Here is a 23,536-nt window from a genome sequence, read left to right on the forward strand (position 1 = left end):
ACCTATCACCTGAGCAGTGTACACTGTATCCAATATGTACTCTCTTATCCATCACTCCCCTCCCACTCTTTCTCCCTAGTCCCCAGAGTTCATGATATCATTCATAGGCCTTTGCATCCTCATAAATAATTTTCAATTTTTTTCAGACAAAATATAGCTATGTTACATATGTGTAATCTTGATATATTTTAAAATGCAATGCATTTTGAGGTTAAAAGATGACATAATGATAAACATCTTCAACCACACACTCTCTATATAAGGGACTTAAGACCCAGAGACATTAAACACTGCATTAGCTCACATAATCATCAGAGGATCTGAAATGAGATCAAAGGTTCTTCCTGTCGTGCCTAATGATAATATTTCCCCACTGTGCTTCATCAGTATATAATTTTGATGTCATAACAATAGCACCATAATTGTTAGATAATCTGTAGTATCACATCTAAACAAACCTTGACACAGCTACACAGTGGTCTCTAGATATTTAAATCCTTATAATTACAAATGTGTGGATAATGTATCTTCCATATAAGAATATTAATTTATCAATATTATATATTTATATTAAATATGAGAAGAGCTAAATTTAATTTACTGTCTTCGCGATAAAATATAACTGAAATGCTCTTGAACATATTCCACCTTAAAGACTTTTGCATAGCAGTATCAAATTGGATTGTGGAAATTTACTTTATATTGACATATATAACAACATAATATATATATTCACCTTGCCTAACAAAAACTAGAATTATTCCAAAGACCAGAGGTCTCTAATTGCTTTTGCCATGCTTACTTACGCACACAGGATGGGAGCTGACCAGACCAGTTGTGATCCTGCTGACATATCCTCACTGAAGAACCAATCAATCGAAAACCAGGATTACATTGATATACAACTGTGTCTCTATATCCATAATTTTCTCCAACGACTTGACCATTCACAATCGGTTCTGGAATTCCACAATGACCCGCTGAAATGGGTTATAAAGTAATACTTTTAATATTGTGACTTGTTTTATTTGTATATTTATATACATGTGGAACATAACTAAACTTTTAAAGTTGACTTAAAAGCAAGCCACAAATAATTCAATTATAACTATATGACATAAAGGTAACTATGAAATATTTAGCAAAACAACAAATATATGGAAATTAAAAGAAGACCCGTGTCTAGTGACACATGGGTCTTGAAGAAATTATAAAATATCTCAATGTGTAAAAGTGGAAATATAGGCTGGGCGCAGTGGTTCACGCCTATAATCCCAGCACTTTGGGAGGCCAAGGTGGGCAGATCATGAGGTCAGAAGATCGAGACCATCCTGGCTAATATGGTGAAACCTCGTCTCTACTAAAAATACAAAAAATTAGCCGGGCGTGGTGGCGGGCTCCTGTAGTCCCAGCTTCTTGGGAGGCTGAGGCAGGAGAATGGCATGAACTGGGAGGCAGAGCTTGCGGTGAGCAGAGATGGCGCCACTGCACTCCAGCCTGGGCAACAGAGCAAGACTCCATCTCAAAAAAAAAAAAAAAAAAGAAAGAAAGAAAATATATCAAAATTTGGAGGTACAGATAAAGCATTACTTATTAAAGAAATTTATAAGTTTCAGTGCTTTTAATAGAAGGAATAGAGATACATAAGCAATGACCTAAAACTCCATGTTAAGAAGAAGAAGCAAGGAGCAAAATGATGTAAAAATAAAGCCAAAGTAGACAGAAGGAAATATTTAAGATAATTACAAACAATAGAGAACATTAACTAAGTTAAAAATTATTTCTCTAAAAATAGCAACAAAATTATTAAACTGTTAGCTAACCCTATTAACACCAAAAACGAGAGAATAAAATTGTCAATAACAGGAATGAAGTGATATCACTATAAAGCCTCAAGAAAGTAAAAGAATAAGGGAATGCTAAAAACAGCTTTATGCCAATACATTTTAACACCTCAGAAGAAAAGAAAAAAATTCAGTGAAAATTATAACTTGCCCCAATACTAACACAAGATAAAAATATAAAAATATTAAGAGTTTTTATCTATTAAAATATTTGAATTCTTAAACAAAAACCTTCCCACAGATTTTTTTTTTTTGCTGAAAAATTCAAGCTTTTAATGGGGAAAATAATTCTTATGCAGACTCTTTTAGAAAACAGAAAAGAAAAAAATCAACTTTGAACTTATTTTATGAAGTAATCATTAACCCCAATAGTAAAGCCTCAAAAAAAAATTAAAAAGTACCAAACTCCTTAAACAATTATAAAGGACCAAAATACTTGATAAACAGAGATACAAACCTCCTTAATAAAATTTTAGAAAATCAGTCTAGTGACATATAAATGATAATATATCATGATTATCTGGGATTTATCCAGAAATGAAATTTGGCTAAATATGAAAAATTAACCACTGTAATTTTGACATAATAAAAGAGAAAAAATTCTATGTAATTATTTCAATCGATGCAGAAAAAGTATGTAGCAAAATGCAGTGCCTATTCATGATAAAAAACTGGCAACAAATTAGGAATATAAGGAACATTCTCAACCCAATAAAGACATTGTTAAAAAACCCTCCAGTGCAATACATTAATACAAAGAAGATAAACAGCACAATGTTGGGAAACGAAATAGTGAAACTGTTCTATACTCAGTTAATATTTATGAAGAAAATTGTATTTTTAAAATATCTTAAACTAGTAAGTGAAATTAGAAAGGTTGTAGAATATTAGATAAATATTTTGAATAATTGTATTTTATATAGCAACAGCAAACAACTGGAGAATGTAATTTAGATAAACAACTTTAGTTGGGCACAGTGGCTTATGCCTATAATTCCAGCACTTTGAGAGGCTGAAGCAGGAGGATCTTTTGAGGCCATAATTTCAAGACTAGGGCTGGGCGCAGTGGCTCACGCTTGTAATCCCAGCACTTTGGGAGGCCGAGGTGGGCGGATCACGAGGTCAGGAGATCAAGACCGTGGTGAAACCCCGTCTCTACTAAAAATACAAAAAAAAATAGCCGGGCGTGGTGGTGGGCGCCTGTAGTCCCAGCTACTCAGAGAGGCTGAGGCAGGAGAATGGCGTGAACCCGGGAGGCGGAGCTTGCAGTGAGCCAAGATCGCGCCACTGCACTCCAGCCTGGGTGACAGAGCGAGACTCCGTCTCAAAAAAAAAAAAAATTCAAGACTAGCCTAGGCAACATAGCAAGACCCTATCTAAAAAATAAAAAAAGAACAATTTTACTTATAATAGTAAAACATTCTGGGGAATAAATTTAGCAATAGCACTTTCTATGCTAAAAAATACAAAATGCTGCTATTGCACACACACACAAAAAAGTAAAGACCCAAACAAATGTACTCTGTTCATGGATCAGAAGACTCAATGTTTTTAGATGCCAATTTTCCCCAAACTGATGTAAGGATTCAATCCCACCAGAATCTCTTTGTAGAGTTTGATAAATTATAAGATTTATATGAAACTGCAAAGTGTTATGGTATCCAAAATGATTTTGAAAATTGTGAACAAATTTAGAGGATTTACATACATGATTTCAATAATTATGAAGTTTTTTCAATAAATAGTGCAAGATACAAAGTGCAAGTAAAAAAGCTCCTCAATGTTACTATATAACACATACAAATTAAAAATAACATTGGAGATACAAAAGTTAAAGCTAAAACTATAAAGCTTCTAGTAGAAAAAGAAAGTAAAACAAACAAAAATGATAGACTTTACCAAACTTGAAAATTCCTGGTTGTCAAAAGATGCTACTAAAAAATGAGTAGGCAAGTCACAGAATAAGAGAAAATACTTATAAAACACATAATGATGAAGGCCTTGTAACAAGAATATGTAAAGAACTCCCACAATTCATAACAAAAAGCCAAGTTAATATACTTTACCACTTCATAAAGGAAAATTTACAAATAGCCAATAAGCTTATGAAAAACTGTGCTTAACATTAGTATTCATTAAGACAAAAAATATTAAAATACCATAGGATACCTTTATGCATCCAACAGAATGGAGAGAACAAAAATGTTGGCTATACCACATGCTGGAGAGAATGGGAGACAACTAGAACTCTCCCACATGTATTCTATTGTGAGTATTCAAGAGAAATGAATGCATATGTCCACAAAAAGACTTTTACATGAGCATGCATAGCAGCTTTATTCATAATAGCCTAAAACTGGACATAGCCCATGTATCCATCAAAAAGAGAATGGCTGAAGTGTGGCATATTTGTACAATGGAATCCTATTGAGCAATAAAAGGAACAAATTACAGATATGGACAACAGCATAGATAAAAGAGAATAAAAGAAGCCTTATACAAAAGAGTGCACAATTTGCAATTCCATTTAATGAATTTCTAGAACAGAGGAAACTAATATATGGTGAAAATATCGAAATAGTTACTGCCTCAGGTTATGGAGGAGGAGAGTTGCACAGTGACCACGAAGGGGCATAAGGAAACTTTCTGAGGTAATGGCAATGTTCTATGTCTTTATTGTGGTTTAGTTACATGGATGTATACATTTGTCAAAACTAATCTAACTGAATTTACGATCTATGCACTTCACTACATATAAATTTTGCCAGAGTTTAAAAAAAAAAAACTTTGTACAAATATTGAACTCTAGCTAATGGTATGCATGCTTAATATTTGGCAACAAAGTATACTGATGTTTACAACTTATTTCAAAATGCATCAACAAAATAAATTAATGGATTGATGGAGGCCTGGAAATATGTATAGATATGTGATAAGCAAATATGAAAAAATGCTAATTGTAGAATTAGGTGGTAGGCATATGGGTGTTCACTGTCAATTCCTTTAATTGAAAAATTCATAATAAAATCCTGGGGAGGCAGGAATAAATGCACTGTACTTAGAGAAACAATTATAAGCACATTCTCATGGCCATTCTAAGCTAAAAGTGTCTGAGGTTACACAAACTAGTGGAGAAGAATGAATCCCTAAGGTCAATTCACAGTGTAATATTCTAGGATTTGCTTGTTTGGTAACTGTACTTTCCTCCTATCAACATCCTTTTGCATTTCATTGTATATAAACACTGTATTCTTTACAATGGATGATCTTGTCTCCTTAGACTAAGAGGCAATATTTTCTTATAAATATTCCTGTTATGCCCTGTCTTTCCAGAGAACAGAATCAAGATTCTAAGTAGGTGAATAAAACCACCTACTATATACAATATTAAATAATATATAATACACAATAACAATTCATGAGAGCATACGGCCATAAAATATAGTATTTTCAAATTTATATGTATATTTAAAATACTTTTAAAATTTAGTTTTATTTTAACTATATTTTAAATATAGTTCATTTTAAATATAATATTTTAATATATATTTAAATATTTTAAATATAGTATTTAAATTAAATATCAGTTAAATATAGTATTTTAAATATATTTATTTATAAATGTATACATATTTAAAGATACAGGTAATATATAATTTAAATACTTAAGAGTATGTATAAATACATATTTATTTACATATAACTACATATAAATTTAAAAATTTATATGTAAACTAAGTTTACTTAAAAATGCATAAGTAAACTAGGTAATTGAAATTAGTACAACTAAAATCAACTTACAAACTATTAAGATTTTTTATTTTTTTGAGTTTTTATTTGATTAATCACATATTAATACATAATCATTTAACTCATTAACTATTTTCTGTTTTCTTCGATAGGCATTGAAGTGGCCTCATCCATCTGCCCAACCTTATCCACTGGGAGACACCATGACTCCTACCCTCACTGCTCTGCTCTGTCTAGGTGAGACTTAAAGAGGAAGAGGAAAGACCCTAATCTGAGAGGAACTCCATCCCTAGCCAGAGCCTGGTCCATTAATGACCCCAGGGACTCAGGAGTTCCCTGTGTATATTCAAATATGTGTGCTCTTATAAAGAAATTGTTGCTGGGCTTCCAAGTATAACTATTAACAAATGTGCCTGAGAAGGGGAAAAAAGACATTTTAACCAAAACTTCTAACTATACCATCTGAAATTTCAAATAATGATTGTATTTCTATGAATATTTTCAAGCTTATTAGCCACACAATATGTAAGTATAGACATTTCTGCCATGTGTCATATTCTTAAACAGTAACATTTTAAAGACAAAAACACTGTACAAATTTTGCAGTACTCTATTCATGATAATCAGCAATTTTTAAATTCATAAACAAAAAGATCTTGCCTTATTCCAACAGATAGGTGAATAATCATTAGAAAAATTTTCATTATTACCTAATTCAATACTTCTGTCAGATCTTGAAATCATTTTAGAAAAAATAAAGCATAAATAGCATAAATCATACTATTTTCTTAATATTAAATAAATTATTGAAATCTTTGAAAAAGGAGATAAAGCATAAAATATAATATTTTCATAATAAAAGAGGCAGGGTAAGAAGAATGAACTAGTTCAGTTTCTTTAACTGAAGATTTTTTACAATAAATTCAGGGAACTCTAAGGGGAAAACATCCTAATTGCCTAAAAGTTTCAAAAAATTTTTTTTTAAATTGTAATAGAAATTAGTTTCATGCATGTTGAAATCTTATGAAATAAAAAGAGAGAAAGGTGCTTAAATATAGACATTACATTGTTTATCTTCTTCAGTCATTACCTTAAGCAAATAGGTGAAAAGAGAACTGACTATGGTTTAGAATGAGTTAATAGCTACAGCGATTAATCCAGCTGAGTAAGCAGGCATACAATTTTCAGCAATTAGTTTTCACCATTATATTTTCACCATGCCTGGAAGAAAATGTGTCTCTCCTCAGATTTCACTAGGAATGCTATTTGATTATTCCGTTTAGTAGCTTTTCTATCATGAGTCATTTTTAAAGATAAGTATTTTCTGGTTTTTAACATCCTTACTGAATGAATATAAGTTAGTATCTCATATGACGGAAAAAAAGATGCCTCTTTTCAAGGGTGAGGGGCAGGGGGAAGTTTGGTAAAAACAAATTAAAAATCTGTACCTAGGCATCTGGTTTCAGATTCACTCCAAAGACCTGAGGAAAGGCATTCCCTTACAGCAGAGCCCACAAGCATGAATCCCAAGTCGCAGGTAAAGATAGCTGTTGAGCCATATGAAGTTTGAGTTCCAATCTTATTTCCATTTGGAGGTGTAGGTAGTTCTCCACAGGAAATAACTTTAAAATGATAAATAAAAATCCTTAAAGATATAGTCAAGCTGTACTTGTAACAAAACTATGCTTTGAACATTTTGAGCTTCCTATGATTTGATGTATTTACAAAGGAAATAGGCATTTGTAAAACATGTTTGAATGAGTGTGAAAGCATGGAAAAAGAGATGACATAATGTAAAATGTATGTTCGTTAAGTTCCCATAGAACCTTCTAAGTAACAGAGATAAAAAGTTTTCTTTTTCCTTTTTTTTTTTTTTTTTTTTTTTTTGCATTTTTCGCTTAGTCAATCTGGCTATAGTGGATGAAAAACATCACAAGTTTAAAGAGACGATAATTCATTAATCCAAAATCTTTCTCTGACTTATCAGGTAACTTTGGGCAAGCACTTTGACTTACCTGAGCCAAAGTTTCTTCATATCTAAACCAACATTAAAATAATAATTACTATATAATTTTTGTTAAGAACTCTATAGTTTTAGTTTTACATATAAAATATTTGATTTTCATGAGATCCATTAGATATAATTCATCTGTTTTTTGTAAGATTTAAAAAATTGAAGAAATTAAATTTAACTGGCTTGCTGAGTCATATAGCATCTCTTATGACTTCTTCATATTTGAAGACCACAAATGAACTGTCATTCTAGCATAAAAACAATAACAGATCATGTTCATTGGGGATGTATTATGTACTAGGTGCTATAGTGTTTTCATTTATGTAATGCTCAAAACAACTCTCTAGGTTTTCAGTCTTAAGTTTTAGATAGCTGTCAGGTAGAGAAATAGAAAACTTTCAAACTTTCAAGAGTTGCATATCAAATTTAAAATGTACTGATGATTTTGAGCTCATCCCCCCAAAAAAAATCCTTTGAGGTGGCTATTAATATTATTGATACACTAATATTATTATTAATTATAATATTTACATTATTTTCATTTAAAAGATGATTAAATGGAGGACCAGAAAAATAATACTATTTTTTTCTTTTTCTCAGTTAATTGCAATTCCTAAATCCCTTGCCATTCCCTCATTCTTACCTGTAGGCAGTAACCCAACCTTATTTATCACTTAAACCATTCTACATAATAAAGAATCTAACACAATAGAATCAGACAAACATTTGTTGAAAACCTGATTAAATGAGTGTTTCGGTTGTAGATAATAATTACCTAGCTCTTTGAAATATTCCTATCCGTGTGCCCTTTAAAAACAAATTATTCTTTTTAAACAATAATTTGGAAAAACAAGCAGTCTGCAGTCAGAGAAAAATCCTGGGAAAAAAACTTGGAGGCCTAGTACAAAAATTTAGAAATACAGGCTGTGCGCAGTGGCTCATGGCCATAATCTCAGCATTTGGGGAGGTTGATGAGGGCAGATCACTTAAGGTCAGGAGTTCCAGACCAGCCTGGCCAACATGGTGAAACCCCATCTCTACCTAAAATACAGAAAAAAATTAGCCAGCGTGGTGGCGGGCGCCTGTAATCACAGCTACTGCAGAGGCTGACAGAATTGCTTGAACCTGGGAGGCAGAGGTTGCAGTCAGCCAAGATCGCGCCACTGCACTCCAGCCTGGCAGACAGAGCAAGACTCTTTCTCAAAAAAAAATAAATAAATAAACAAAATAAATACACGTGATGGCAAATTTTTACAATATTAAATATAATTTAGAAATATATTTTTAATACTTTAATTCATTAATATGATTATCTTGGAACACAGGCAACCAAAAAATTCTATACTGATACAGAGATTCAAAAAATAAATTTCAAATCAGTGAATATTCATAAATAAAATAATATCAGATATTTGTGTACTTATTACACATAAGATAGTTGTCTGCTATGTTAAACTTCTTAATCATAATAACCCTATGTAGACCTTTGATCTCTTTATTAGTTTGTCTATAAATCATGGGTCTCTATACAATATATACCATAGAGTTGTGTTGGACACTAATTAAAAGACTGAATTTTCGCCTAGCATATTTCCTGAAACAAAACAGACAATAAATAAATGTAAGAAAGGGAGTTCAAGATATTTCGCTTGAATATCCTATGTTCTGTTAGCTTATGTATATTAGATACTGGCCATTTATATTATAAAAATGTATGGAAATAAAATGCCTTAACTGCTCAATTTGGTTCAACAATATTTATTGAGGATGTGGTTATAGCTGGTATTTCAATTGTGTCATACCATTAAATGTTTGCAGTAACTCTACATGACAGGTGTTATAATATTCTAGTTTTAAGATTTTCTAGTTTTAGAATTTGGAATCAGAGAGAATAAACATGATATAACATGATAAAAAGTCAAGGATTTTAGTCAGACTACTTGGTCAAATATCATTTCTCTATCATTTATAGGCTCTGTGACTTTAATAGAATGATTACATCTTGGGCAAAGGTTTTTTTTTTTTACCATATGAGTATAAAACATGTAAAGGACTAAAAGCAGTGTCTGTCAAGTAGTAAGTAAACATTACTTCGTTGTTAAAGTAGGTAATAGATCAACAATTCAAACACTAGATTTCTTAATCCAAAGCCCATGCTTTTCTATTTGCTAGAAAAGCATTTATTAATACATAGAAACATAGGTAGAAAATTTAAAAATGTAATGAGAATAAATGACCATATTAGTAATGTCATCTAATTATTGATCTAGTGTGTTTATAAAAGGAACTGATTCAAACAATTTGATAACCAAACATAGCTTATGAAATAAGTTTAGCAGAGTGTATACTTACTTTGGCAATATGGTCTTTCATTTCTCCAACTCCAAGTACCATTAGGAAGACATTCGATGGAGGCAGGACCTAGTCCATGATAACCAGGGTCACAGCTGAAAACAACCTTGGTTTTGTATTCATAATGGGAGCCATTCACAATTCGCCATCTTCCATGTTCCAAGGTAAAGGAATTGATGCTTGGACATGTAACAACTATACAAAAACCAAAGGTCCTCCATTAGTTGGAGCTTTAAAAACCAAAGGGTGTAATTGCTAACAAATCACTATATCTTAACGTCTATTCCATTCTTTACATCTCCACTGCCTTAATTCACTTACTGTTGCACTATACAAGGTCCTTTAGCATTTGTTCTTTATTTCTTTTGCATGTTGATATTTTCTATTCCCCTAGCTATATGGTATTGCTGGCAGTTCTTGAACACACTCAATGGTTTCACAATTCAATCTTGTACTTATTATTCTACCTACTTAGAATCCCAATTGTTGGCTTACCTCTACTCCCTTATTTCTTTATAAGTTTAGAAGAGACTATATTTTGAGGAAATTTTTTTGATGAGAATGGCCTTTTTATGCAAGAGTAGTGACATCAATTTTAGCTAATTCAAAACTTTTACAAGGTAAGTAGAAGCCTTATTAGATACCTATGCTCAGAGTGCGAACAACTTAACAATCTTCATTTTAAATGAAATCACAGCTAAGTGGAAATGTTAGTACCAAATGGGAAAAAATAATTGAAATATAGAGAAAATTCAAGAGTTTATTTAAATCAATATTTTCTATTTTTTTGCTACCAAATCTTTAGCAGAATTAATGTCTTATCATTATGTAAACTTATTTACCTAGTGAAGTAATAGCGACAGCAATAGGAACTCTTCTAAGTGTAAGTAACCAGAAGAATATCAACGAAAGTTTAAAGTTATAGATAATTTCTGCAACATTATTTATCCTTATAAAAATCAGAGTGAAATATGTCAAAATATCATTTTATTAACACAATCTTTAAAAATTTTCTCAAGGGACCATGTACTGAAAACACATGTTGACTAAAGGATGACTTTTTACAAAATAAAACTTTATTGTATAAAATAAAAGTGACTTTTTTGACATTAATATTCTGAGGTTTTCAAAAATGATGGAAAAGTCCTTGTACTGTCTTCTAGTACTTCATTGTACAAGATAGCTTACTTAACTTTTATTTCTGACTTAGACATCACACTTCAGTTTAGGGATTGGTTTTTATAATTCTACAATACATAAAATTTCAGATATATAAAATACCAAGAGAAAAACAAGTGATGAAATTCCCTTGACACACATACCAACACAGCGAGGGGTCTTGTTATGATTGCTCCATGTTCCATCTGATTGGCATACAGCTGTAGTAAGTTCTTTGGATGACAATCGATATCCATCATTACAAAAATAGGTAACTCGTGTTCCTACCAAGTAGTCTGTTGTTAGTATTCCTCCATTAGTTGGAGCTTTAGGAATCCCACAGGAAATTGCTAGAAAAAATACACACAAGCAAAATCATATAAACAGAAAAATGTTTAATGTATTAGGTAACTCTGCTGAACTGTAAAACATGCAAAAGTAATGAGGATTTTTTTCAATTTCTCTGAAACAATCTCAGAATATCTCACAGAAATACTTTCTGAACCATAAATTTTGAATAAAGTATTCCAAACTCTTATTTAGTAATGTTTATAAATTGATGAATCTATACATTGTTAATGCTTTATTTCTTGGTTTCTTACTTAATTTCTGGTTATCATGTGCATGGTTATCAGCATTCGTATAGACTATATGAGAATGCAAGTTAGGTAAAGAGTATCTCTAATGCAAGCCCATGACTGGACCATCATATAGCAAGTTTGACGAATTCAATTTGACAGATAAATATTAAGTCTTTTAAAGAGAGTGGCAATAAATATGAATCATAATTTTGGTAAGGAATAAATCAAATAGATTTATTTTACCTGAAAGCTGGCTATTTCTCTTAGGAGAAGCCAAAATGTATGAGCTGGGGCACCATCCACAGAGTATCGTGTATATTGGATATGTTTAATAAATATAAGGCCAGGACTTACTGTCTTAAAAACCTAGTTAGGATCTTCCTGAATTTCACTGATGTGTCTTAGATGTCTTGATTTTTATCTACAATACATTTGATCTTGGTGAAAATTAGTTTTATGATGTGATAATAATGTAAAATTTTATATTTGCCTAGTTTATTGTATATATTTTTACTTTACAATTTTGAAAGGCTGCAGAAAAACCCCCTAAAATTGATTTTTTTACCATTTTTGCCCTATAAGTACACAATTGGTATTCACAAACAGAAAAAAACACATAATCTTTCAAATTATATGTACATAATCTTTCAAAGTATATATTTGGTAGCAATACTTCAATTAAAGTCAGAATTTTTTTTTTTTTTTTGAGACTGGAGTCTCAATCTGTCACGTGGCTGGAGTGTGGTGGTGCTATCTGGGCTCACTGCAACCTCTACCTCCTGGGCTCAAGTGATCCTCACGCCTCAGTATCCTAGTAGCTGAGACTACAGGTGCGTGCCACCATACCTGGCCAATTGTTTTTTTGAGACACAGTACTACTCTTTTTCCCAGGCTGGAGTTAGTGGCAGGATCTTGGCTCACTGCAGCCTCCACCTCCTGGGCTTAAGCAGTCCTCCCACCTTCAGTCTCCTGAGTATCTGGGACCACAGACACGCATCACCAGGTCCAGCTAATACTTGTATTTTTTTTGTAGACACAGGTTTTCGTCATGTTGGCCAGGCTGGTCTCAAACTCCTAGGCTCAAGCAGTCCAGTGGCCTCTACCTTCCAAAGTACTGGGATTACAGGTGTGAACCACTGCATCTGGCCTTATGTGTATCTTTATATATCACACTCAGAGTAAATATTTATACATATATCCATAGAAGGACTAATGTATTTGAGTATGAGTGTCGTCCCAGAACCAACTGGAGTTATGTAATAACTGATAGCTATATGTTCTGCGTTATTGTTATAAAATGAGAAAGCTTCTGTATTATGAAAGATTTCTAGCTTACAGGTTTCATACAAAGAATTACAGATTTATATTTTCTTTCATAACAGAAGAAATAAAGTACAGAACGATATGAGTTTAGTTTAAATATTATAAATGCTCTGTACTATTCACCCATCTTCCATTTCGACCAAAAATTGTTTCTACTTCTCTTATAAAATCTACCATTTTGCTGCTTAATTTTCATTAACCCATGTAAATTAAATATAAAATGAAAAACCTTAGTGAAATCTTGTCAAAACTGAATGGCAGAATCCCTACTGCTGAATAATTGATCTTTTGTAATTTGGTAACCTGTAAATTATGAACAGAAAAGCTGTAACACTGACTTAAATTATATATGCAATCCCATATAATTATGTTATTATCCCTGCTTTCTAATTACAGAACCTCTAAAATAGTGTTGAAAAGTAAATGGTTCCCTGATGTCGGTTAAAGCAATGTTTATATTTTCACTTAGAACTTTTGGGAATTTCAAGTTGTTATATGCCATCTCCCTCCCAAAGATCATGTATTTACTGATTTTTAAAAATTAACTATTCATTGTTGGTGTAGTATAGATTGAATCTAGGTCAAAGTAAAAAGAGATAGAGTTAAATAGTATAGATTCCACATATATGTTTAGTAAAACGTGATTTTATTTTAGAACTAAAAAGAGACAACATACCAGAATAATGGGACAATTCCTGGGCCTATGGATAGTTAACAATTTAACTTCTCAGCTAACTTTTTTAAAAAGAAGGAAAGAAAGAAAATAAATCCAGTTCAGAAGAAAAGTCATCATAATTGAGTGGTTGTAAAAGAGGCTTGTCTATACAACTCTCAGGAAATCACAAATTAAAAGTGAGACAGGGAATACAAAATGAGTTTCCAGGTAACACTACATCATACTTAACTGTATTCATGAGGATGGTTCAATTTTTGAGGGAGGAATCAATAAATGGTTATGTGATGAGAACAAAAATAAAACACCTGACCAAACCCAAATTAGCTGACTAATTTTCTACCTTTATGCTCACGTCGTGTAACTTTATAGCTCAAGTAAATGTATGTAAAGATGTATAAGAAGACCTAAGAGACAAGAAAATGAAAAATGACTGACAAATGCAAAACAAATTTGAAATAAAAGGTGCATTATGCAAATAGCTCTTCCAAATGACATGTAAACATTTCATTTCAATTAGTAATGTCCAAATAGAGGTCATATCCTGTAAGCATTTTTTCTTAATCTTTTTTAACAATTAGAAAAGATCAATTTTTGGAAATGGCTACATGATTTACGCATATTTTATCATTTTACTTCACCAAATATCTCATTTTTAAACTATATTTCAACTTCCTTATTCGAATTGTAAAACAATTTTAAATTAAGGACATTGAAAAAATGACTCCATATGTAAATTACATGGAGTATATTCAATGAAATTATAGCACTAATTCTACAAAGCAATTTCAAAATTTCAGAAAGCATGCGGTATTTTTATTTTACATGATAGTCAATTATTCTTACAAAATGTTTCTAAAGGATTATATATGTACCATATAGGGGTGTGTATGTGTATGTGTGTGTATAAATATAAATAAAAGCAATCATTATGTAACTAAAATACAAAAGTTTAAAATTAAAAACAATTAAAATTCAGAGCATATTAATGGTTATTTAAAATATATATGATATAAGCTTATTTTATATTTTTTAATTATATTATGAAATTTGAGATCAAAGATTCTTTCCCAAACTAATTCTGGGAAATTAGTTAATACTAAAAAATTGTAAATACTCCTGCTATTCATTAGTGGAAGGAAAGCAGCTGTTTTAATACTTTATTAAAATGTATCTATTCTGCATGAAGTAAATGCCTTCAGTGTTGATAACCCATTAAGGTAATGGTGCTTCCCAGAATCCTAATAAGTGATTAATGTTTCCTTGCATCAACGCAACAAGAAACAATAATTCTTTCATTTTGCATTTGTTTACATATGCCTTTGAAAGCTATCTTCTTATGAATTATAAATTGCACTCTAATAGGTAAAAGAAGCCATTTCAAGTGCCTGGTAATACCGATTCCTTAGCTAATTTTAACTTATTATTGGTTGATTTTAAATTTTAATTACCTATCTTACTTTTTTGTTTTTTATAAATGCCCACCAAAAAATAGGTAATAAGTAAGACTTCTTGTTTATTAACCTAGAGTATCCTGCATTTTTTCATGTGAGAATTCAAAGTTGGTATCTGCATCTTTACATGCTGAGTAGAGTTAAACAAAATACAAAACTAATTTTCATCTTGATAAAATAATGAAATGAATTATTTTAAAATTTTCAAAGTCCAATGACATTAGCTTTTCTGCATAGCTGATGTTGAACTTGTCTTTATGACTATGACTACACTTAGGTAAGAGACTCAACTACTAGTTAAAACAAGTCTTTTTGTTTTGTTTTGTTGTTTTCTGTTTTTGAGATGGAGTTTCGTTCTTGTTGCCCAAGCTGGAGTGCAGTGTTGCAATCTCAGCTCACTGCAACCTCCGCCTCCCAGGTTCAAGTCATTCTCTGGCCTCAGCCTCCCATAAAAACAAGTCTTAATCAAAAACTCTAAAACATGCAATTTTTTGATTAACAAGCTTGTTAGTCTTTTTGCCGCATGATATAATGCTCAGTGCCTCGACTTTTGACAAAATACAAAGAAAAATAAAAAACATATCTCTGATATCTCTGTTGTGTTATCTGTACCACTGAAGAAAAAAAATAACCAGGTGGTGGGTTACATTTTTCTCTTAAATTGTTGCTGTGAGAGCAAATTTTGCACGCTAAGAGTGAAACTCAGTCTTCAGTGTACTTGCCCATTCTTATTCTCTATTACCTCTCTGCAGACTTCACACTAACTCAGTCTCCATCTCTTTCAATAATTGTCTTACAACAAAATAACTGGAATGGAGGATGTATGAATAAAGTATGTATACAAGGGGAAAAAGTCAAGGCATATAAGTTGCATAACAATAATGAAGAATTATAAAACAGTATGTTTCTGTCCCCTGGAATTTATCATTCTGCGATGTTATGCCTTGTTTTTATGAAAAGAGTTCACAATATGCTTCCGAATATTTCTATTCTCAGAAATGTTAGTGATCCAAATAAAAAAGTTAAATGGTGCTAATCTCATATTCATGTTTTTGTTCATTTTGGCATAACATACTTCACCTTGACAGGCAGGGACCGGCGCATCCCATGCATGATACCCATAGGAAGACTTTCTGCACACAGCACTGCTTTTTCCAACAAGTCGGAATCCTCGATCACAGGCCCAACGGACCACACTGTTAAGCTGCCCACCTGTCTGACTGATAATATATCCATGAGGTGGGGATTCTGGTGTACTACAGTAGAAAGCTTTTCAAAAGAAAAAAAATGCTGTTTAATTAATGAACCAGAAGTTATTACCCAAAGTGATAAACACCTACACAGCGACTAGCACTTAAAAGTAGGTCAGTGGTCATCTATGTAAATTTTAATTCATATGAACATCATATTGTGCTCTTTCCTGTTTTGAAAATAATCTACTGACATAACTTTTGGGAGATATAACTAACTCTGAGCTTTCTTCCAATTTATATTGTCACCTAAAATGTCTTCTGAATTGAAATGTATTTTCTTAACACCCTGGAGGTTCAAAAGCCCAACAAATACCTAATTGAATTTTGGACACCACATTTCCTGTCATTTGAGGGACCTAAATGCCACAGCCTTGGTAGCAATATTTTAGAGCATGTCATTTACATGTCACTTCGAAGTTATATCCAGACACCTCTATCATGTTAGGTCATACATTTCATTTTGGTTGATGTCTAAAATAATCCCCCACATTCCATAATCCTCTTTCCCAGTCTATTAAAGGGTGTCCATTCTGTCAAGAGCATTTACATATTATGATAGAAATTGCCAATAAAATAAAAAAGTTTTTTCATCTCCTGATGTTTGAAATGCCAACAGATAATGTCAAATAGATTTTTCATATGTACTTTTGAGAATATTCAGCATGGCAGGTACCATTTACCTTCTGAAACTTTAATGAATTCATCTGAGAAAAATGGGGCTTTGGGGGTAAACAGTAAGAAACAAATTGGACTTAGCATATATATGTCATAACCTGTCATTTCTAAAGGCAAAAATACATATTTAATATGTCAAGCTGTTCTTGAGGGCTAACAGTGGTATTATCATTATATTTATATCCAACTTTGTCATAAATAATAAGAACAAGGATTGGCCTATAATACAGTCATTCTAATGCTTATAATTGTTTAATTTGAATAGTTTCCTTTTATGTTATCATGTATGATGATTTTAATGTGCTGACTTTTAAATGCCCTATTTGGGCAACACTTTAATAAAAAGACATTTACATTGCTCATATTATAGAAACATAAGCTCAAGTACGAAAATTCTTCAGGATGACTGGGTATATCATATAGTTCAATTTTTTTTTTTTAGAAGAAGTTTCGCTCTTGTTGCCCAGGCTGGAGTCCAATGGCACTATCTTGGCTCACTGCAACCCCCACCTCCCGGGTTCAAGTGATTCTCCTGCCTCAGCCTCCTGAGTAGGTAGGATTACAGATGCCCGCCACCATGCCCAGCTAAGTTTTTGTATTTTTAGTAGAGAGGGGGTGTCACTGTGTTGGCTAGGCTGGTCTCGAACTCCTGACCTCAGGCAATCCACTCGCCTCAGCCTCCCAAAGTGCTGGGATTACAGGCGTGAGCCACCGCGCCTGGCCATGTTTCAGTTTTTTAAAACACTTCTACATTGATTGCATAATAAATTAGTTTAGATTTAATAGAAACATTGTAGGATACAACTATGTACATAGTAGTAATATGCTGTCAGTCACAAGTTGTTCTAATATGTAAAATACTAATTATTAATAAGTTAAAATCAAACTATCATCTCAGAGTTTTAAAATCAAGGGGATTAAACAGAATTATTCTATTCATACATTTTATACGTAGTTGTAAATTTGTATAAATGAGTAAAATTCAAGAGTATACTTTTCAGAACTGAAATTCAAAATTTATCTGTCTATGCCCAGAGTCATAGTGTCAGAGTTGTTTATAAAACATTTATAAAAGGAATTTTCGGTTGAATTGATTACCAATGACACATGATTTGGGAGGCATGGTGTGAACACTGTATAGAAAGAGACAGCTGGCTGATTCTGAGGGATTCTGCTCTTGAACACATATCCATGGCCTGTGACATGATTTAGAATGGTCTCTGACATGATTTAGAAGGGCAGTAAAGAAAAGGAACATAACCTTCACATAATAGAGGACTATTTATGTACATTTACTCAACAAGAAAATTATTGGTTCAGTATCAGTAGAACCTATAAACAGGAAGACATAATAGAAAAATCTATGTCACCTTGGTATTAAAAAGAATTTCCAGCCTACATCTTTCTAAACATCATGCAAGGAAAAGCAGTAGCGACAAAACGCTTTCGTTTTTAAAAACTGAAGGTTTGTAAATGATGTGTTTGTTACTCTCTCTTTTGACATTTAAGATATTTTAGCAAGTATCACAAATTGATGGATAAAAATTAAAACAAAGATTTTGACCACTGTATGTTTATCCTTTGTTTGAACTTGTCATTTAAAGGAGTTCTTAAATAGGTCAGATAACACACGGTTGAACAACACTATTAATATTTTTTGTCAGTTCAAGGAAAACAAATCTATTTTTTAAAGTATTAAAAATCGCAGTTTAATTTATAACTGACATATAAGTCATAAGTATCCTAAATGCTTTTAATATTTTACAAAATCATATGAGGGATGTAGAATTATTATCATTACAATAGGAAATAAAGAGGTTACATAAATTGTCAAAGAACCATCAATGGAGGAGCTGTGATTTGAATTCATGTCTAATTGAATAGTGTCTCTGCTCCTTAATTATAATCATACTGAAGATGATAGTGAGATCTGTCCTGAAGTTATAAGTTTTACATACCTATATATCTTATCCGAAAGCCTTTTTTGTTATTGCCATGATCTGCTGACCACTGAAGAAATACTTCATGACCATTGCTTGTTATATTAAAAGCAGATGAATAATCCCCACTGAGGGAAATAAGCACTGGACTTTGAATATTTGGTCCTTTGAGAAGAAAATAAAACAATTTAAATAAAATTAATTATATTCTCATTTATCTTTAGTATTTTATATCTTTAGAATACTATTAAATATGGTTAAATTGCTTCATCACCAATCTACCTCACTAACAATAACTGAAAACATAAAATGTTTGTTTTAAGCATTTTAATTCTATAGCTAAACGATGTATAATTTGTAAAATAATAATGGAGCTAACTATAATTTTCATATGGTATAGGAGTAAATTTAATGTTGGTACTTCTAAAAATATCTGTAAGATAAACTCACATAAGCAGCTGTTTATACTCAAAGTTTACATGTATAATTAGAACATTTGGACTTAATTGATGAATATCCAATAAATATAACCCTTGGTTACCATCATACACCTGAAGAACATCAAATTCCTTTTCTGTCTGGAAGAATTCTACAAACATGGTGATATTATAACCCTTTTCCACTGAAATGCTCCATGCACACATTTGAAGATTTGGGTAACTGTCAGGATATCCAGGGCTCAATATGACTCCAGTTGAATCTAGCCGTAATTCATTGGCTGGACAGAGCACTGTCAAAGAAAAATGTCATTAAATAATGCTAGTCTTTTAGAGCCACGGTGAAAACTGTATTTTAGATACTGAGTATTCTGCTTTCATATTCAATAGCTATAAGGATGATACGTTGAATTATTTGTTAGAAGAGACAAGTTGTATTAAACTTATGATTCAAAAGCCAGAGGAATGACCTAAAAATTTATAGTATTGATTTATTTTTTATTACATGGAAGATGCACCACTTTCTGGACATAAATAAATACATAAATAAAATATAAGCCATTTAATTCCTCCTCTTTCTTCACATTTTTCCCAACCTCTCCTAATCTTATGTTCTCCCACCTCTGCCTGTCTTATCTATGTCCTTGCTTTACCTCTTTCTTTCCTTACTTTTTAACTCGCCCTCTTCTCTCTTAAGCCTTCTACTCGCTCAGGTGTGTGGGGTCAGATAGAAAACTGTCCTCTCTCAAAGTATTCATTTCAAGTAAAGTCATTTCTGATATCAGAGATATGTTTACCATGAGGATTTAACACAGTTCTGAGTCACCAGTTGCCTTTCAGCTCTACACTATCTCCAGCCCATAAATGTAGCCCAAAGCACAAACTCTTTTTATTTAATAATAATACCTCTGCTTTAATATCATATATGTATACATATATAGACACACTTGTAAAAACATATAAAATGTGTTACATATTGACAAAAAAACATAATTATGGTCTAACAGCCTGCAACATACAGCAAATTTTAGTTGTTGGCATCAATTGCATTCTGTATCAGACCAAAATTATGAACATCTACTTAAATTTGGATTTAGAATAAAGAATATTACTAAGTTGATCAATCCCTTTTTACTCAAATTATGCCATTTTAACCTCTTACAAAATTTTTTTGAAGTTCTGTGATGTGGAAAGAGTATTGGAATTATTTAGTATGGTCCATTATGCAGAAGTAAACCAATATGCACCAAACAGGATTTGCTTCAATATAAGGAAGAACTTTCTTTTTATCAGAATAGTATAATGGCCATAGTAAAATGTCTTATGAACATAATTGCTAACCAGTTTTAAACTTAGACTGGACTACCTTTTGGGTGTTCTTACTGCGAACATTTAGGCAACTGAACAAATGGGTGAACTAGGTAATTTTGATGATTTGGTTAATTAGAAATACATCCCAGGCCATTTCCTAATTCATCTACTATACCTTAGCTTTCATTTTGGAGTTAAACAGCATTGTTTCTCAAAATAATTAGAGCAGCACTTTAAGAAGAATTCCTGTTTTTCAATGTTTATTTGAATGAGTTAGGATTGAAAACTACTAATGTAGTTGCTGGAATATAATAAATCGATGAAGAACTTATATATTCATAGTGTTCAAGGTACAAAGACAATTAAATATTTTGAGTTATAAAGTCTCCAACAAGTATAGGGGTAGAAAAGAGTAATTAACATAGTGGATTATGGCAGCATATGATTGCTCTATAAACATGTTAATAACTTGAAAAGACTTCTTGAAAACTTGAAAACTGGCCAGGACTAATACATGGCTTTTTGAAAACTGACTATATAATAGAGTTTAAAATATAGTATAGCTGAAGCTAAGAGCTGTTTTCTACTTTTTTTGGATATTATTTCAGTTTCTTCTACTTCAACCTAGGATTTTCCTTCATGGATAAAATTTTGAGATTAAAAATATTGAATAAATGGTATCAGGTCATTCTTCCTCCACCTAAAAAGAGAACTCTGACATTGATTTTCAAAAAATTTAAAAATACATAAAAAAGAAATACATAAACCTGAAGATTGGAAATGATATGGAATATATGAGTCAAAGACAAAAAAAAGTAAATATGTGGCTACGACATATTGAAATGAGTGGTATGATCCAATATACTTTACTACAATACACAAATTAATCTATTCTCACATTATCTAACATATAGCAAGAAGCCTGACAGCCACCAAGAATAACAGTAAATATTTGTTGATTGTAACTTTATGTTAGGCACTGTTAAACACCATTGGTACATTATCTCCGTTATCACAACTTTAAAAAATGTGTATACTTTTTATTCCCATTGTACATATGAGAAAACTGATGACCAGAAAGTTTAAAGTGCTCAAAATCTAGATTCAGTTAGAGTCAATGTTTTTAAACCAGAAAATGTAAGCATCCATTAAATTTCATTTACAACAAACTCTTTACAGAAACCCATATTTGGAATTATTTTCCACATTTTAAGTGAGACACATAGAGCTACAGAGCATCTAGAGAAGAAGAGAGAACAAAAATGATACTGCTATTTTTTTTAGAAAAAGTCAAAAAAATTTTAAATGGACTAAAACAATGTAGATTAATTGTAGCCGATTCCAAACAAATGACTGTCTTAGCAAGCTTGTGTAATAAACTCAATTAAACAAAAATGTAAAGTCAGCTTTTTGGCTTAAATGCCTGGTGAAATAATTAATATAGAAACTCTACATAAAGTCATTCTAAAGGATGATTTATTAACTTTATTAGCTAGTATCTGAAGTGTTATCAGGAGACAAAAATTTACTATGTTTTCTGTATTCTCCACAGCAGGCAGAATAAGTTCAATCACTAATCTACAGGAAATTCTGATTTGGGGAATAAGACATTGAAAGTCTGAGAGACAAAAAATTGTAAAATATCTAGCTTATCTGAATGTTATATTTACTTTAATTTGTAAAAAATTTATTGAATTGGGATTCAGATATAAAAACAAGAAGCTTGCCCTTCAAGAGCTCACAATATAGTTTTTATTGGGGTCAAGACAGAAATGCTGTTATGTAATTGGCTCATTGACATATCCTGTGTCTGCTCAACTTTTTTTCCCATGTATAACCCCTCAAAGGTTGAGCCTCTGTCTTCTCTATTTGCATATCTAAATATCTGAACATGAAACCTACATAATCCTAAAGGTCTAGAGAGTAGCCTTACATGAAGGAAAAAGCTGAATGAATGACATCTAAATGTCTGGAATATATAAGTGACAGACTTCAGAATTCTCAACCAACTTCAAGATGTTCTAATAGCGTTAAGACCATGAGAAATTGTCACATTGGCTCCAATTTATACCCCCAAACCTGCTTTCCTGCTTTTCTTTTTGCTACCATCAAAGCCTCCTATAATCTTTTTATCTTCTTGTAAGGCTTTCAATTTTATAGCATGCTTAGAACCCCATAATAATCAGAAGTTACTTTAGACTTATTATAGCAGCTAAGATACTGCACAAGAAACAGATTTCCAGTATTCTCAGAAACGAAACCTAAAGAAGGAATTAATCCAAAAAAGCTAGAAAGAATAATAAAATACAACTCAATTGTATTCAGCTTAATCAACGTTTATGATAATTGTGTGTTAGGCACTGTTCTGGGCCTAGGGGCTACACAAATGAACAATAAAAGTTTTTTGAACATCACAGCTTAGCACATCATTCAAGGTCTATCTTTGCCTTGCTCTTGTAACATAGTGAATCCTTGAAGTCCATGCCCTGTTGTTTTTCACTTCTCTATCTTTGCATATATATCTGCCGCTTAGACCACCCTCTCTCTAGCTCTGTTCTACCAGAATAAGACTCATTGTCATTTGGAATTGTGTTTCATGACTCAGGAAACAATGCTTCCATCAAGCTTTCCCTGCCCCACAAGCGGTTAAAAATTATATGAATCTACAGCTTCCTGGTCTCTTTCCCTAAACACTGTACTGCTATCCCCTGTATGACTGCCATATCCCTTTTGCATGATGCTTCCACAGCAAGGGCCACTTAAAATTTATT

The 23,536-nt window shown here is 32.0% G+C and overlaps 1 protein-coding gene across 3 annotated transcripts in view; it reads right to left on the minus strand.

The window, feature by feature from the left end:
* The window catches only part of CSMD3 (CUB and Sushi multiple domains 3), a 1,218,611-nt gene that overhangs the window by 72,170 nt on the left and 1,122,905 nt on the right, over positions 1–23,536 (minus strand). For 2 of the 3 annotated variants that reach the window (XM_055287089.2, XM_055287086.2), the window contains 7 exons: positions 19,559–19,747; positions 19,036–19,182; positions 16,230–16,418; positions 11,283–11,468; positions 9,961–10,155; positions 7,043–7,216; positions 807–980 (listed from right to left, as the gene is read on the minus strand). In XM_055287089.2, coding sequence (XP_055143064.1) covers positions 807–980; positions 7,043–7,216; positions 9,961–10,155; positions 11,283–11,468; positions 16,230–16,418; positions 19,036–19,182; positions 19,559–19,747 — 1,254 coding nt within the window. The remainder of the gene's footprint in view (positions 1–806; positions 981–7,042; positions 7,217–9,960; positions 10,156–11,282; positions 11,469–16,229; positions 16,419–19,035; positions 19,183–19,558; positions 19,748–23,536) is intronic. The other variant, XM_055287087.2, reaches the window with a different exon arrangement.

Source organism: Symphalangus syndactylus, chromosome 7 (genome assembly GCF_028878055.3).
Source record: "Symphalangus syndactylus isolate Jambi chromosome 7, NHGRI_mSymSyn1-v2.1_pri, whole genome shotgun sequence".
Taxonomy (NCBI): domain Eukaryota; kingdom Metazoa; phylum Chordata; class Mammalia; order Primates; family Hylobatidae; genus Symphalangus; species Symphalangus syndactylus.